The sequence below is a fragment of the Copadichromis virginalis genome, linkage group LG7 (assembly GCF_057382275.1).
Source record: "Copadichromis virginalis isolate Kocher_CV1m ecotype Utaka linkage group LG7, C_Virginalis_male_GT1.1, whole genome shotgun sequence".
In the NCBI taxonomy this organism is placed as follows: Eukaryota; Metazoa; Chordata; class Actinopteri; order Cichliformes; family Cichlidae; genus Copadichromis; species Copadichromis virginalis.
Window position 1 is genome coordinate 45,402,757 of NC_140624.1, and position 16,557 is coordinate 45,419,313.

The following is a 16,557-nucleotide window of genomic DNA, read 5'->3' on the forward strand; positions in this document are numbered from 1 at the left end:
GTCACAGAAATGGTATTGATCCTGCTTTTCAAAGAGCTGTTGTGACCAGACTCATAATGCTCCTGTGTAAATGCTCCCTTTCTGCTCTGTCTTTACCCCACTCAGCTGGCTGTGATATTATTATTAAGTGTAACAGACAGGAGCTACTGTTGAATTCATTAACATGTTGTAATAAAGTCACTTTCAAACTCTATATGAAAAAGACATCTACTTTTTAGGCACTTTATTCTCATCAGAAATTTTAAGAGAACCCTTTATTGAGTATTTGAGTAAAAGAGGCGCCTCTGCAAATATGAAAACTTTCTACGATTGAACCTGAGTCACACAGCTGTAAATGTTTGGGACTGCCCATTTGCAGTGCAGGATGACCTTGTCAGAAACAGGGATGGCCCTTATACAGATCCCCACCTGGCCTGCACTGTAATGGAATGGTAGATGAGGAGGATGAGCCAGTACAACCAGCTTGTGCAGACAATGACTGATCGTCTGGGGAATGTTACCCAACATAATGCATTACCGCAACATAATTGACTTTAGTGCAAGACAAGATCCCCAAGGGCTAACGGTTTAGGCTCAAGGTCACAGATTTGGACAGAAGGTAACGTAGGTACGAGGAAACAAAGTGGACAAAAAGACTAAAGAATAAGCAACAAAGAGATCCATTATCCTCGACCTTGCTTACAGGAGCATGTATAGAGTGCAGCCCTCCACATTTTACAACACCCATGGATCCTATATAATAAAAGCCTTGCAGGAAAAGACAAGCTTCTCCTTTTCTCCTTCTCTTCTGAGTAATATTTCATTTCTGAGAAATTTAATTACTCTTTACAAGACAGCAGAGATTTTGCTTGAGAAAATGCTCAAGTGAAATCCAGAATCTTTTTTGTTCCATTAGGAAATGTAAAGCCAAAGCTACTTCTGCCATTTAACGAGGCCCGCTGACTGTCTCTGGCTCCAGTCTCCGGCCAAATGACAGCATATTTAGTGTCATCACCCATCAAGCATCTGTCACTCCGCTGTGCCTCGTATCCTGACTGATGGGCACCCCCTGGTGTATAGTGAACTGTGAGCCATATGACTACCGTGCCCCTATCTGTGGTTAATGACCTGCCAGAAGGCTTCCATGACTGAACAAAGAGCAAAACTTATCAGCATGTCATCCCCAAGAGTCACAAATAATGCAGTTTAAACACACAAACAGGGACTGTGCTTAATACCTGCAAACCAAATGGGTAAACAATATGATTATTAGAATTCGCTGTGCACACTACTGCTGGTGTTTATGTTCATATGCATCGATTATTTCTATTATCCATGACATTTATCTGTGAAAAGAAGGATTAGCCTGAACTAAACTTTTTCCGGCAGCGAGGTGCAGTCTGCCATTTTATCCTGGGCTCAGACTAACACAATAGATCTTGCAGGAGGATTTGTGTATTTATTTATTTATTTATGTTAAGTGAAAGCCACAGAACTATATATTTGTATTCAGAGTACGTGATGAATGTGCACTTAATGTTCACTCTTGGCAATGGTTATTAACTGCTGTTAATGTTTCATTGTTAGATGCAGCGAATGAAGACGATGGACTTCAAGTGCAGCCACTCAAGTCCAATAACTTGTGCTGCTGGCGAAATGTTTATCGACAGGATAATCTAACGCTGCTTTGTGGAAAGAAGACATTATGCAGAGGCTCAAAATGAAACCGAAGAGGGGTTTTATGAAAAAAGTAATGCTCCAGTGTGATATGAAAGTACAAAGCAAACTGAAGGTTTTACAAGAAAGGGGAGAAATGTGTCTTCTGTCATCTGTAAAATGATGTGAAACCTGTAGTCTCTGTTGGATAATTCCTGTATCTGTCCAAGGGTAACAGATGGGAAACTAAGCTCCAGTTGGAAATGAAAAGCAGCACAAACCAATTTATTGGGGATTCGCAGCATGAGATCTTTGTTCATATCAAATGCGAAATTCATGTTGTTCCCTCTGTGGGTATAATATCCACTTACTGTATCCATTCTAATAAGCTACATGAAGGGTAAAAGAAAAACAATAATAACTAAAGACGGAGCTTCTTTTCCCTATATATCCTCTCCAGATGTTTCTGAAGAGAGCCATCTTCCACTAGGGCCTCACTGTTGAACATGAAGGGCCCTTTAGGACCTTTTTCAACCTGACAGGCTGTTTTTTATCTGCTGGGGTGGCAGTGACCATGTACCACTGATTGTGGGATTAAATAGATGGGGTAAGGATTGCAGTCTTGAGATAGCAGCGGCACTATGTCCTCAAGAAACCATGATAAGAGCGGTGCTGTCTGGTGTAGAACTTGAAGGTTCGGTTTAAATGGGAACTTATTTACTTCTTCCTCCCAACAAAGTGACCTGATATAACATGTTGAATGTAGAGGAGAGACAAATACTTGCAGATTTGCGCAGCCTGCATGAGAATATCATTCACCAACAGTCACAGATATGCAGAACAATCGGATACATCCTATACATGATTTGGCAGCTTAACTTTTTGAATTCTTTGGGGTAGAGGGTTGCGGTGGATAGTATTGTCACCTCACAACAACAAGGCCCTGAGTTCAACTTAACCAGCCAGCTAAGGCCTTTCTGTAGAGTTTGGATGTTTTAACTGTGTCTGTGTGGGCACTTTCCAAGTACTCTGGCTTCCTCCCACAGTCCAAAGCAGTTAGCGTTTGCTGAATGAAAATAAATAACATCTAATTTTATCTGCTAGTGTCAGAAAAATCAAGATATGATTGGAGTGCAGACATTCACCTTTAATTTAATCAGATTTAACAAAAAGTTTATAATAACTGTTTAGGAATTTTATTTTTATAGTTATAATTATGATTATAAAATATACTAAAATATTTTTAAACATAAACTCCCATTTTGAGAGGTTTGAAGTTAATTCAACAAATGAATATAATTTTCAGTATAAGGACTGTTATTAATACCTGGATGAAAATCTTGTGCAGTCAACGACTGCATGAAAATATGGACAACACCAAATGCTGTTTTTCCTTACTTGAGATGCTGTGCTAGGTCTTTAACTGAAGAGCTTCTCTATTGGGCTGAAAGCAGGTGACCGACTTGGCCATTGAAAAATATCCCATTTCTTTGCTTTGAGAAACTCTTGGGCTGCTTTTCCTGTATGCTTTGAATAATTAGCCATTTGCACTGTGAAGCACGGTGCTGTGGCTTTAGAGAGAACTGTTACTCCTATCAGCAGTCACATGATCATCGATCCCACTCGTAGTCATACATGCCCATCCTATAACACTTCCTCCACCATATCTGGTATGCTTCCTTCTCCATACTTTTCCTTTTCCCATCATCTGGTACAAACTCATCTTGATTTCATCTGTCCACAGAATTTTTCTCAGCGCTATGCAGGTTCTTTTAGATATTTTCTGGCCAGATTTATTCCCTACCAGTTTGTAAATCTTCTGTTTTCACATTCATGAAGGCATCTTTTGATTGTAAGACCTTGACAATGATGTGCCTACCTCCACAGGAGTATTTCTTCTGTTTTTCTCAAAAATTTAAATAAATCTGTCTTCATGTACTTTTAGTTATTTTCTATGGTCTTGCTGAGCTGGTGTGTGAATCCCTTCTTTTTTAAAAATGTACCAGGTTACTGTTTTGGCCACTAATTAAGTTTTTAATCAACTTCAGATTTCGTGTCTGCGTTTTTTGTTTGTTTGTTTTTTTGTCATGAAATAAGTCTCAGCTGACCAGGAAACTGCCTGTGAGTCTATTTCAACATTCAGATATTCAACAGATAAAAATAAGGACTGAATACACTTGGTTCAGAATCAGTTTTAGATAAACAAAATGTAATCATTATCATATAATCAGAAAAAAATCACGTAATCATGTAAAAAAACAAAAACAGAAAAAACATTGTTTATGTGCTAAAAATGGGACTTAACTTGAGTATGTGTAGCCTGAAAGATAGAAGTTCTTCTTAGCTTCAGTATCTAAAAAGATTTTGTCTTTTGACTCACTGCACTCTCTGTGCTGGCATGTTGCTGTTTTAGACACACAGAAAGGATCAGATTCTATCAGTATAAAAGCATAACAGAGAATCTGTCACCTTTAGATCTAAAGAAGGAGAGTGAATATTAAACTCTGTCATGTCGGTCAGTTTCTGCTGTCCAGGACCGGCTTAAATAGCTGGTGGAGGTTCAAAAATACCAGTAAAAAGTGAAGCAGCATATCAAAATATGTCGAGCAGCCGATGTAGCCACAACATTAAAACTACATATCTAATAGGTGCCGATCTCCTCAGCAGATCCTTTGGGTGATCCGGGGTGGAGCTTCCATCGATTGGGGTTGCTGTGGCGGTCTCGGGAGTTTCATGGTCGGATCAAGGCCTTGATTTCTTTGTCATGATCCTCGAGCCATCCCTGAGCATATTTTGCAGTCTGATATTAAGCTGGGGAAGTGCTGCTGCCACATGGGGGCTGTGAGTGGTCTGCAGCAGTGATTAGATGGTGGTACATGTCAAGGTAACAAGCAGAACAGAACATTACATGCTAACAAGATGAGCTGTTGTTCCCTTCACCTGTCAGTGGTTTAACTGTTGTTACCCGATCAGTGTATATCTTTTCTTGTGTATTTTTTTGCGCTCTTTTTATTTATGTATAGGCTGACACTTTTGATCTCAGTTCTCTATATGTTTTGTAAAATGAAAGTAAAGAGCACTCCATCTTTTTGTGTCCAGACTGTTTTAGTTAAAAAAGGACTTTCTGTTTGTTTCTGCTAGCCCATAGTTTGACCTTTCCTTGGAGAACTACAGGAAGCCACTAACATGGCAGTCAGCCAATCGTAACCAAAAATTTAGGTCTTGCACCGATGCTGACCAATCCAGCACTGTATTGTAAGAGATATTCAGAAAGCTACACAGCAATTGATGTTCTCATTATATTTTAATACATCACTTGAATACGTGATGATGTAAAAATTCAATAAGCAGTCTTACGTGCTCCTCTGGTCCTCATTTAGCCCGCACACGGTGTGAGATGAAATAAATTACATTGCTATTGGTCATGAAGTTGCCTGATGGATATTTTATCAGGATGCTGAAGAATTCTCACGATTGATGTTAATGACAAAGTGTGCCATCTGCCACAGCAACAGGTAATTTAAGGATTCCATCATAATCTGTTGTCACAAGCATGAACACAGAACGTTCCAGTAGCAGTGCAAACAGACCGCAGACAGCATCCAGACGTCTCGTTTCCAAAAACAGAGTCAATTTATTTTCTAAGCTCTGTGTGTTGTTGTGTGGCCTAATGTCTTCTAGTACAAAACATGACTGTATTCAAGGACTGCATGCTGTCAACACATTTTAATTAAACATGTTATACAGGAGGATGATGTCATAACCGTCCTCAAACAGGCCAGTGCAGTCGACCCTTCGCGTTCATATAAAAACAGGAGCGTGGTGCAGACTGACCGAATGAAGGACAAATTAGCGCCGGGAGGCTGACCGTGTCAGAGCTGGCGCTTATGGTGAATGTGAATTGTGATAATGCATTTTACCATCAAATATTCATGAATCAATGCACATTACAACCCGTGGTATATGCCAGTGTCTAATTGCCAATTATACCTGCAGCTCACGGAGCTCGATGTTGAAAAGAATAGGGGGGGGGGGTGGCGGGACAACAGTATCATAGAAATTGCTTAAAATCACACGATAGAGCATTTTTCAATACTTTTCACAAAGAAAAACAATAGAAAAACATCTTAATGAACACGTTTTGATGGAATCCTCACTATTAGAAGATAAGGTGACCCGAGACGAATTTAATGGGGAGCACCACATCCATCCAGAAATAAGGAAAGTGAAGATTAAGAGACGTGTCAGCTCCTCTGACATCATTACGAATATGTTTCCTGGTAATGAAACAAGAAAAACGGGCATCCTTTGCTGCCTGTCTGCTTCCCTTTTATGCATATAATATTAATCTGCAGTAAGATACCAACATTATTGCACTTTTTCTTTGTTTGCTGTAAATGCTTTGATTGGGATTTACCAGGGTCTGTGTCAAAATAACATACCAGAGACTAGACTTGTGGTGTCTTTGTACACAGAGCCAGAAAATACACCAGGTAGTCCATTCATATGAAAAAAAAAATGAAAGCAGTGTACCTGTAAAGCCCCCGTGTTTTTAGCTGTGTAACAGTGCTCCTTCAGCCAAAGGGGATGGATGTCCTTATTTATTTTTTAAAAATCACATACATTTTATTTGGAATCTGTGTCTGTGTTCATACTTGAAGACAACACCCATCGTCTAGCAGTTGCTCTTCCTGTGATTTGTTCATTTTCTGTATTTAAGAGGTTTTCCTCCCTTATTTGAATTCGTGACTGTGGGCAGTGTAAGTAACACCGACATGATTTAATTCTTCACTGAATAAACAGCCCCCTCCCCACAAAAAAAAGAAAACAAAGGGGGACAGCGGCTTTCTCTAGTGTACTTCTTGGAGATCTGATGGGATTCTGGTCACACAAAAGCCCGTCATGGTGTGACTCCATCGTTTCCAAAACCAAAGGCTCTGCAGTCAATTACAAAGGCAATCAATAATCGCAAATGAATATTTGACAGCAAATTGGGTTGCTGTAGGTGTCACTGATGAGATTTTGGGGGATTTTTTCTGCATTGTTAGCCTGAGAGATTGAATTTACCATGTAGGGAAAAACTGTTCCGGTTTGTTGATTTTTTTTAAATAACCCATGTTTTTGCTTTAAGATAAATACAAAATCCCATTAAAGTCAACAGACAGATGTCTCTCAGCACTTAACAGAACTTAACGGTGGACAAAATGTGAATGATTGAATACCAAATAATCAAGCCTGAAAAGTAAAGGCAATGGGCACTACTGCCTGTTGTATGTTTTACAATCATCATGAAGATCAATAGAAAAAAGGCCAGCAAACACAAATGTCTCAATTTTAGATCCTCTAGTGTGTTTAGATTTAGAAAATTTGTATTTTAAATAATGCTGTCTCATTCTTAACTAATGTGGTGTGAATTCTCGGTTTAATCAAGCTGACAAAAACGAATGAGTGAACAGTTACGTCATACTACTCAAATCGAGCTTTTGGCAAGAACGTTATGTCGAACATTAAAGTACCAGCTTTAATTCAAAACTTATATAGAAGCACATAATAGTACGAAGAAATGTGGACCATAAATCTTGAAGGATAAATGGGCTTATACTTGTATAGCACTTTTCTACTCTAACTGAGACTTTCTACACTTAAGCACCTTGTTTAACATTCATGCACACACTCACATCTGCACCTCTGCACACGGCCATAAACAATCAGAAGAGTCTGTTCAGTGACAGGTTGCTTCTCCCCAAGACAAGAACTAACAGACTTAAAAACTCCTTTGTCCCACACGCCATCAGACTGTTTAACTCCTCTCTGGAGGGGAGAGGGAGGGGAAACAGGAGGACAAAGGAGGGGGGAACAACTAAGCTGTAGTGCCTCTGCACCTCACTGTACAATACCTTGTGCAATACTTTTTGTAAATAGTCAACAGTGCAATAGACTCAATACTTGAAATGTGCAATTCACTTGTATTTTTATTTTTTATTCCTATTTATTCTATTTATCCCCTTTGTATATTTTATTTATATTTGTCTCTGTATTTATATATGTGTGTGTGTGTGTGTATATATATATATATATATATATATATGTATATATATATATATATATATATATAACAATTCTGTAACTGTAACTTCGGTCGTTGCTGTGCTTTTTGGAAGTCGAATTTCCCAGAGGAACCCACCCGAGGGATTAATAAAGTTCTATCTTATCTTATCTTATCTTATCTTATCTTACATGGATGCAACTTGGGGTTCAGTATCTTGGTAAACAACCCGCTCTACCTCCTGAGCCACAGCCACCCAACTGGAATGCTGTGATATTAATATATGACAGTACTCTGTACTATTAACTCATCGTTCACACTCAGAATATGCAAATAAAATTTAGGGATGACAATTTTTCTTTAATATAACTCCCAAAACAAATTGGTTTTCCCCACTTTTTGTCATTTGTTCATTAGGTTGCGACTGCTAACATGGAAATATCTGCCTGAGCTCAGTTAGCCTTCGCATAAGAAATGCTTGAAATACGTCACTCTGTTTTTGTGCAACTGCCTAACTTCTGTTAGAGAAGTCTAAGAGAGAAATACACATATTGATAACAAGCAATTAAAATGCAATGTAACCTCGAGATATGCTGACATCTTATCAAGTGTTGGCAGAAAAAATGAATAGGGGAGATATGAAGCTTGTGCCTGGAGAGTGCCACAATAAGATGTATGTGCTTAAATATATATGATTATAATACAGGTGCTGTGTATTTAGTTGATCCTAATGCTAACTGCCATGTTTGTCTGGGACCTTAATCAGGATGGACTGAGGGAATCAGTCCTTGCCATTTAAAATATTCCTCTTCGTAGCGAGGAATACTTCCATCCTGGCTTCCTGGATGTCAGCCCCCGTAGGTATGTCTCTTGCCTCCTATTTTTCCATCTGCACACAACTCCTCCCGTATCCCTGACACTTAATTTATTAATAATGGGACGGATGTCAGGTTAGGTGCTCTCCACCAGTGGAAATGCCCCACTGGCTCGATCTTCCTCTCCAGGCACCCACACGCTGGATGACAGCCACTGCTCCCTTTCCCCCCCTCTGAGGCACTTTGGCCTCACATGTCTGCATGGCCATCCACTGCAATGCGCAGTCGACTCTCACAAACCTATTTCACAAAATATTTTACTGTATGTGTGAGGAGAGTGAGAGAGACTGAGGTGCTCCCAGAGATTTTCCAGGTACCTGCAGAGATTTTTAAAAAAATGCTTAAATAGATAAAACGGTTATCTTTTTAAAACTGGTGGAATCTTAGCGTTTTATCATTTGTTGCAATGTTTTACTTTAAATTCAAGAAGCTTTTGTTTGTCTAAGAGCAGCAAATATTACTGAGATTAGTATAAAATGATTGTACTATATGTGTGTGCTGCAGTTCTCCACGTGGTTCCACATTTCTAAAATGATTTAGGTGTCAGAAACTGAGCCATCACATATCCCTCATATTGAGTATCAGAACAAAGCCTGTTATTCAGGCTTTACGAAGTTTGCTTGTCTGCACACTGAGGCAGCGGGAGGCTCAGGTGCAGCAGAGAGAGACAATCCCTTCACATTCAGAGGGGAATAGACCTGTCAGTCCTCTAAACCCTTGAAGAACCAACCAGTGGAACCACATGCAGCTCTCTCAGCACACGCCACACTTATCTGGTGTGAACCAGGTTGGAAAGATACTAAAGATACGTCATCTTTCAAGATGCAGGCATTCTTGGTGGATAATGATTGTGTTTTCTTGTGTTGTGGATCTGGATGCATCGCACTGAACATTCATAATATTTCAGTGAGTCACACAGCCGGTTCTGAACAAAAAATAGAGCTGGGGGGAGGGGTGTTGTTTCTTTGTTTCAGGTTTAAACAATCAAAAATGTGTGCTGCCTGTAGTCCTCTCTGTGTGCTCACTGCCAGGAAGATTCTTTGGTCATTAACAAATTCAGATTTCCCCTTAACTCTTTAAAGGGTAGCTAATAGCTATGACTGTTGCTGCTCTTGACTTGCTGTCAGGAGCTTGGGTCATTTTAAATACTGACATAGTGAAACTCAGAGTTTTCAGTCAATAGTTTCATAATTGGGGGAATAAACACATTTTCTTGCTTTTATTGTTGTCTGCTTAACAAGAATCTCATGGAACATGAGTTAGGCTATTTTATCAGTCCAGCTGTTGGGAAATCAAAAGATCCTTCTTCAACACAACACCCCGGTACAACACCTGCATTGCTGCGGATGTAATGGCTGAAATGACTGTTTCACACAGTTTCAAACCACTCCACTACATGCTGACAGTCACGATGAATCCAACAAAACCACATCATCTGTGGTTCCAAAACAGAAACCCTCGCCACCTCAGCTACACCTTGAGACACCTATACCCTGTCCATGAATATAACAAGAGGATTGGAGACTGGCAGAGTCCATCTTCTGGAAAAGTGCTTCACCTTGTGCCAAGAGCACAGAGACACTTCTAACTTAGATTATACAAGGCCCATAACAGCAGGCCCAAACCCCATACTCCTTTATGCACTCCACAGGTGCTGCTAGGGTATTATCAGTTCTTATATTCCACAAAAGCATGTGAAGCCTCAACAGGCAAACCTTTCCAGCTGCCTGGAATTGCCTCTTTCAGGAGACTGAGTAGTGTGGTTCACTCTTAAATGCAGCACACCCTTTTTGAAAATGATAACCCCCACCTTTGCCACTCCGCAGGCCCTGTCTCAGGAATCCACAAAAGTAAAGTGCAAAAATGACTGTTTCTTTCATCAGAGACTGTATATAAGCAATGGAAGCAGCACCCATTAGACAAAGTCACACAAACTCGAGAACCACCTTGAGCACCCTTGCCACCACCATTTAACTTACTATGTTTATGCTTGCAGATCAGTGACCTGTCACTGTCACAGGTTTCTACATACACTCCGACCTCTTTTTTGTAACAAGTGGAGTCGCCTCCTGCTGACCATTAAAAACCATAGACGTGTATGAGTGTATGGGATTTCACATACCTCCACTTTTCAGACTAAGAAGTTAGATCCGTGTTTGCTGCAGGTTCAGGCCAGCTTCACAGCTTCAACTCTTTGATCATTTATTTTCTTTCTTTTCGTGCCATTTTAACGCAGGCACTGCCAGCCCATGAGCAAACTGCACAGCAAACTGCGCATTCAACATTTTGGCCTGGGCATAACGCATGCTGCCTCCTGCATGCTCAGTGTAACAGCCACCAGAAACCACCAGATGAATTAGAGAGTCTTAAAAGTGTTGGTGGAGGGATTTTTTTACCTTCTGGTCAGCAACCGCTTCTCCAAATCTTTGCTATACTAAGCAAACCGCCTGCAGGAAGATAGCTTTGTAGTCACTAATGCATAAGCTACTCTCAAAGTCTGTTTCTCCAAAAGAAAACTGTTCTTCACTAACGAGCACGGCATTTATTCCAAATTCCCTAATATATTCTGCATCTCACTAAATTCACGCTTCAATTCTCCCTGATATTTTTTTCACTTTCAGTTTTTCACTTTTTTATTCCCAGGCTCGGTGTAGCGATAAATGAGAAAAAAATGCAAATCACAATAGGCTGACTGGGCTCAAAAGCCACACTTGTTGCTCCATTCTCACTGTTAGACATGTAGACCTTTATATTGTGTTAGCACATATACAGACTGCCGAGCACAAAGAATAAAGATAATCGCATTACAGGCGGGCAGTTTGGAAGCAGTCACAGGCTGCGCTTTAATGGAGGCGGTGGCAGTATGGTGAAAGCGTGCGTGCACGGGTGCTTGTGTGTGTGCTGCTTTGTGAGAACCAATTGAGGCTGAAGCAGAGAGCTGGAGAGAGAGGATCACAGCCTTATACACCGTGTCTGTGTCACATGAGAGGGGGTCACCCAGGATTCCCTTCAAGCTGCTCTTCAGGAAAAAAGAATGTTACAAGATTTGTTTCCCGCCTCGTTTACCGGATAGGATCAGCACGCCAGCGCTGCTGCTTTATCTTGTGTTGTCTATTTTTACATTTTTTTTTAAAGAAGATGCCGAAACGGGGAAGAAAAGTGAGGCAGACTATACCGGGAACACACTATTTAAAAGATCAAGACTCCTTATAGGAATCAGTAAGAAACATTATAGGTAAATTATCTTTTTAGGGTAGAATTTTTCTCCCATTTCTTTTTACGTGTTTCTTTTCCTCGTTTTAATGCTGTGATGCAGGAGCTTTGGAAGAATTGCAAATTAGCCTGTTTATCTCGTTGATTTGGATCTTGACTTTAATATAAGCCAAATATTTGAGGCTTTATTTAGGGCTCTAGACATACTGTCGCTTTGCTCAACAAGCTATGAAGTAAAAGTTTTACACGCCAATTTTATTTGCCTTTTCGCCTCGTGTCTTGATCACAACACGCTGCTGCAAGGGGCTGTGCACTGAAACCAACCGCGATTTACAATCTGCATTTTCAGTCGAGGTGATTTTACTCGTGTTTTCTGCCCTCGGAAGAGGAAGGTTGAACTCCGCTGAGGGAAGGTTTACCTCCTTTCATTTGCTTGAGTTTCTTTTGCCTAAAAGATCAAGGACAGTAGCAAAGGGTTTGTCAAAACTCCGGAGAGCGAGGCTATATGAAGATCGAGACACAGTTGTTGCTTTTCCCTCGCAGAAATGCCAGTGCGTGCTGTGACCACCAGGTTCATGTACAAGGGACTTTGCACTATTCCAGATGTCCTCACCTACCGGACCCCTGTTATCCTGCCTGAGGATGAAGTGGAAGGTGAGGCTTGTTGTTTTTTTGCTATCTGTCTGTTTGCTTGCTTTGAGCATGGTTTCAACCAGTGACAGTAACGATAACAGCTGTAACTCCCGAATTCGAAGTTCAGCTGCCAAATCAGGACCCTGGAGAGCTCCAGAGGGTGTGCGCTGTACAACCTTTTCAACAAATCCGACACCAGATCTCTGTGTGTAAGATCTAGATGGTTTATAGTTTTGTGCTGGGGAAAATACCGACAAACTATGCTCTTACTTTTTTTCTTGCTTATGATTTTTGGCACAAAATTAAGCTGTAGAAATAGTTAATCGTGCTTTTTCCATTCATACATCAACCAAAAATTTCAATTTATCATCTAATCACAGCAACGGGATATTATATTGTGAGTAGACTGCATGTTTATACACTGCATTTCTCGGCTGTACCCCTGACCTCTATGAGACTCCGTTGCACCTGCTGTTATTTACTCATCCAGCCAAGACTGAGACACAGACTGACGAGTAGAGGGACTCTGAATTTTGTTAAAAGGGAAGGATCCAGTAATGGACAAAAACACTATAATGAATGTCAAACTCATAAATATAAAACTGCAGATTACTTGAAAATCGAAGGCAGACAAAACTCATCAATGAGATTGAACGATGGACTCATTTTGATCCATAAATTCCATCATTTCATCTTTTATGAATTGCATTAACCAGAAAAGAAGAAGAAGAAGAAGAAGAAGAAGAAGAAGAAGAAAATAAGCTTTCATGCTGTACAGAAAGGGCAAGTGAAAGATTCACTTAAGCATTAAATTCACACTTGCTATTGTAACTGTAGGGCCGAGTTGTTAAAAATAGAGGTTTTGTTTTGCCAAAATGGTCCTCACAATGAGAATGCACACTTGGCAGCGATTTGGAACAAAGCCAGGCAGACTACAATAAAGAGATAAGTCAGATCAGATTTGATATCGCCAAGTCTTTTATGCATAGGGAATTCCATTTCCCCTTTCTTCTGTCTGTAGGTTGCCCGGTCCTCACAAGTGGCTGCCTGCCCTTGCTTCGAGCCACTCATTTGACATTGAAAATCCGCTATCTGCAGACACGATATAAATTAAATTAAAAGATTGGCTATGGAAAAGCAAGAAAAGAACAACAGCAGTAAAATGTTGGCGGGTGGTGTCATCAACGGCCATGCAGCTTTTCAGGTATTGGGCGAGTCTTTCCAAATTTTAGTTTACTAATTGAGTCATTAAATATTCAGAGTAAGACAGACCACTGAACCATGAATATTTACTGCAGGGAGGATTCACTGAGCATGTAATGCACTGCTACGTTTGCATGGCCTCACACCCTAGCAGTGCCCACAGTAAACAAGTAATCTTCCTGTTTTCACCTGCTCCAGTGGCAGGTAAAATGCATTAACGAGAACTGTAAGTTGATGAGGGAGGCAAGAGAGTTTAAGATGAACCTCTCCTGTTTACCAGCACAGAGCCAGTCCAAGGCTTTGAATCTGCAGCCTCCAACGTACCCTTTCACTGCTGCGCCACCTTAACGCACTCTGAGGGAGCTGCAGCACTGCTTAAATGAACCTTTTTGGTCTGCTGCAGTCCAGGGTTTCTGAAAAATCCCCCCTCTCTTCATAGAGGTCCGAAATTCAGACTGTAAATGTTGTTTCATCCACAAAATCTTTAATTATATTGGGGCAGAAGTTCCCTGATTGCACAGCTCACATAATTACTTTTTATAATCATATTTATGATAATCTTTTTTTTTCTTGCAAGGTGCACATATATACTCCAAGTGCAACTGGACATGTTTAGAATGATCCTTGATTCAGTGAGTCTGTCGCAGTCAGAAAAACAAACCTGATAAAACAGATAACATTTTATGCTTCATATAGGATTATTATCATTCTGTGCCATGCTGCCAATAACTTACGCAAGCCTCCATTTTCTCTCTACATGTATCCTAACATCTAAACTCATCATCAGGCTCACAGAAACTATAATCGCAGTAAATCCGTTTTTAGTATTGAAGAGCATGCAGGCGATGAGTTGTGCGGTTAAATCAATGGGACTTTTTTCTTGGTGACATTGTTTCAGGCACGGGTCGACTGCCACTTTGGAATACACACAAAAAAACACAATACAAGGACGAGAGGACCTTGCATCCTGTGCAATGACACGTGCTGCAACGTGGACAGTACATAGAACAACCCGTCCCAGACAAACAAGTTAAAGAGTTTCATTTTACCTCCAAGTTTTAGTGTTGACTGATTTTCTCCTGTACCAGTAAACCAGCAGCATAAGAGCTGCAAGATGCATTGTCTAAACAACCCCCCACTCGTTAGCTGAAACACAGTGGCAAGATGGGGAAAAATGTTGTGCAGTGGATCTGCAAAACGGGACTGAGCACATAGCCTGTGGGGAGAGTTTTACCTGAATCTCTGGCGTAGTCACTAGAAACCCAGGTCAAGAGTTTTTGTTTTGTGCAACGGTTTTTAAAAAGCTCAAAAAATATTATTATTCATCTTCATATAATATCCAGTACCTTTGAGATTTTCTACAAATGTGACCTTTTCAGAGGGTTTTAGAAAAAAAACCAAATCTGTTCAAACATCACTCATCTTTAGAAGTTTAAAGGGATGCAACAGGGGACTGAATGTGAAATATCACATAGCTTGTTCTCTGTTCACAAGTTCTTCAAATTTAATGCAGAAAACTGTTAATGATTTGTGGGCATGTGGTGAGATCTGATTTTCCAACAGCTGTTCAGTTACATATTGGATAAAGGTGGGCAGCAACACATTTCAGAGAGGATAAAAAACATCACCTTTTGACCTCCAGCCTTCATCTGAGTTTAAAAATATATAGCTATCAAACACCAGATTTTCCCATTAACAGCACCATCAGGGGTACCCCAGAAGCACCATGAACTGCAGTGCCTCTGTTTTTTTCATTGACTAAATATTATGTGCATTATGGTTATTCTACGACAAGACCTAGGGACCTTAAATGAGGATATAATTTACTATGATGTAAGGAATGACGTAACTTCTTTAAACTATAATGTAAAGTTGAAATTAAGAAAACAGCTGAAGATGGCATTAACTTAAAATTGAGTCAGATATTACAGAATCACATGTTTTCTGATTTTATGCTGCAATTGGATGAATATAACCAATAAAATGAAAAAGAAGTTCTAATTATTTCAGTGGTAGAATCAACACTCAACAGAGATTATATATAAATCTTTATAATCCTGTCATTTTAAGACTTTGCCATTTTAAGCTGCCATTTTATTAGGATCACAGTCTTAAGTGCAACATAATGACATCCCTCCCACCCCTCCAACAACCAAATCAGGCAGTAACTTACACTGTTTCCTGAAAACTGTACGAGCAAGTAAATGCATCAGTAGGAATGACAACAGTGAGGATTACAGAGACTTGAATGGACAGGACATCCTCTGGACTGGGTGAAGTTGAGGGAGGCTGATTAAGTGCTCGTAGCTCTTAATGGATATGCAGATCCCAGGGAATGTTTTTCAAACAGATGGTTGCCGAGGTGGGCAGAGCCGACAGCAAGGCTTCCTATCCTTTTCTCTGCCCTTGTGTCACGCACTTGTCATAAAGCCTGATATGAAGCCACACTATTGTAAAAGCAGCCGTTCTCCCGCCTCTTAGAAATCAGTGCGCATTTGTATATCTGAGATCTGTAGATCCCTCATGTAAAACTGGATCGGTTTAACTCATGATTAAATCATCTTTTAAAAATCCTAATCTGGGCAATGTGGCGTTGGGCACTCTCTCTGTAACCGTGGAACAAAAAGCTGCCTAATTCATCACAAATTATACGTGATAATTAAGCCATTATGTTAATGACATAACAGCAATCACTATATTTAATCATGTCCCTGAAGAAACCCATGAAACATTTATGTGTGCATTTATCCTGTAAACACTGTTAGGTGAATGTCTATGTGGACATTATGCAGTGCCAAGTTTCTCTCTATTTAATAAGCACTATATTAAATCCCAGGTCCAGAGCCATTATACATGACCGACTGGATAACCTCTAATGCCCATATTGGAATTGATCCAATTCATAATTACACAAATAAATAAAACACTCAAAAATGTATATTGTATAATACA

The 16,557-nt window shown here is 40.0% G+C and overlaps 1 protein-coding gene across 2 annotated transcripts in view; it reads left to right on the top strand.

Moving 5' to 3' along the window:
* The first annotated feature begins 11,409 nt into the window (after window positions 1-11,409).
* cabp7b (calcium binding protein 7b) overlaps window positions 11,410-16,557 on the top strand; it is a 28,331-nt gene continuing 23,183 nt past the window's right edge. The window contains exons 1-2 of one of the 2 annotated variants that reach the window (XM_085463685.1): window positions 11,410-11,791; window positions 12,313-12,423. In XM_085463685.1, coding sequence (XP_085319811.1) covers window positions 12,315-12,423 — 109 coding nt within the window. In that variant the 5' untranslated portion in view covers window positions 11,410-11,791; window positions 12,313-12,314. Of the gene's footprint in view, window positions 11,792-11,951; window positions 12,424-16,557 lie in introns of those variants that run through there. The other variant, XM_085463684.1, reaches the window with a different exon arrangement.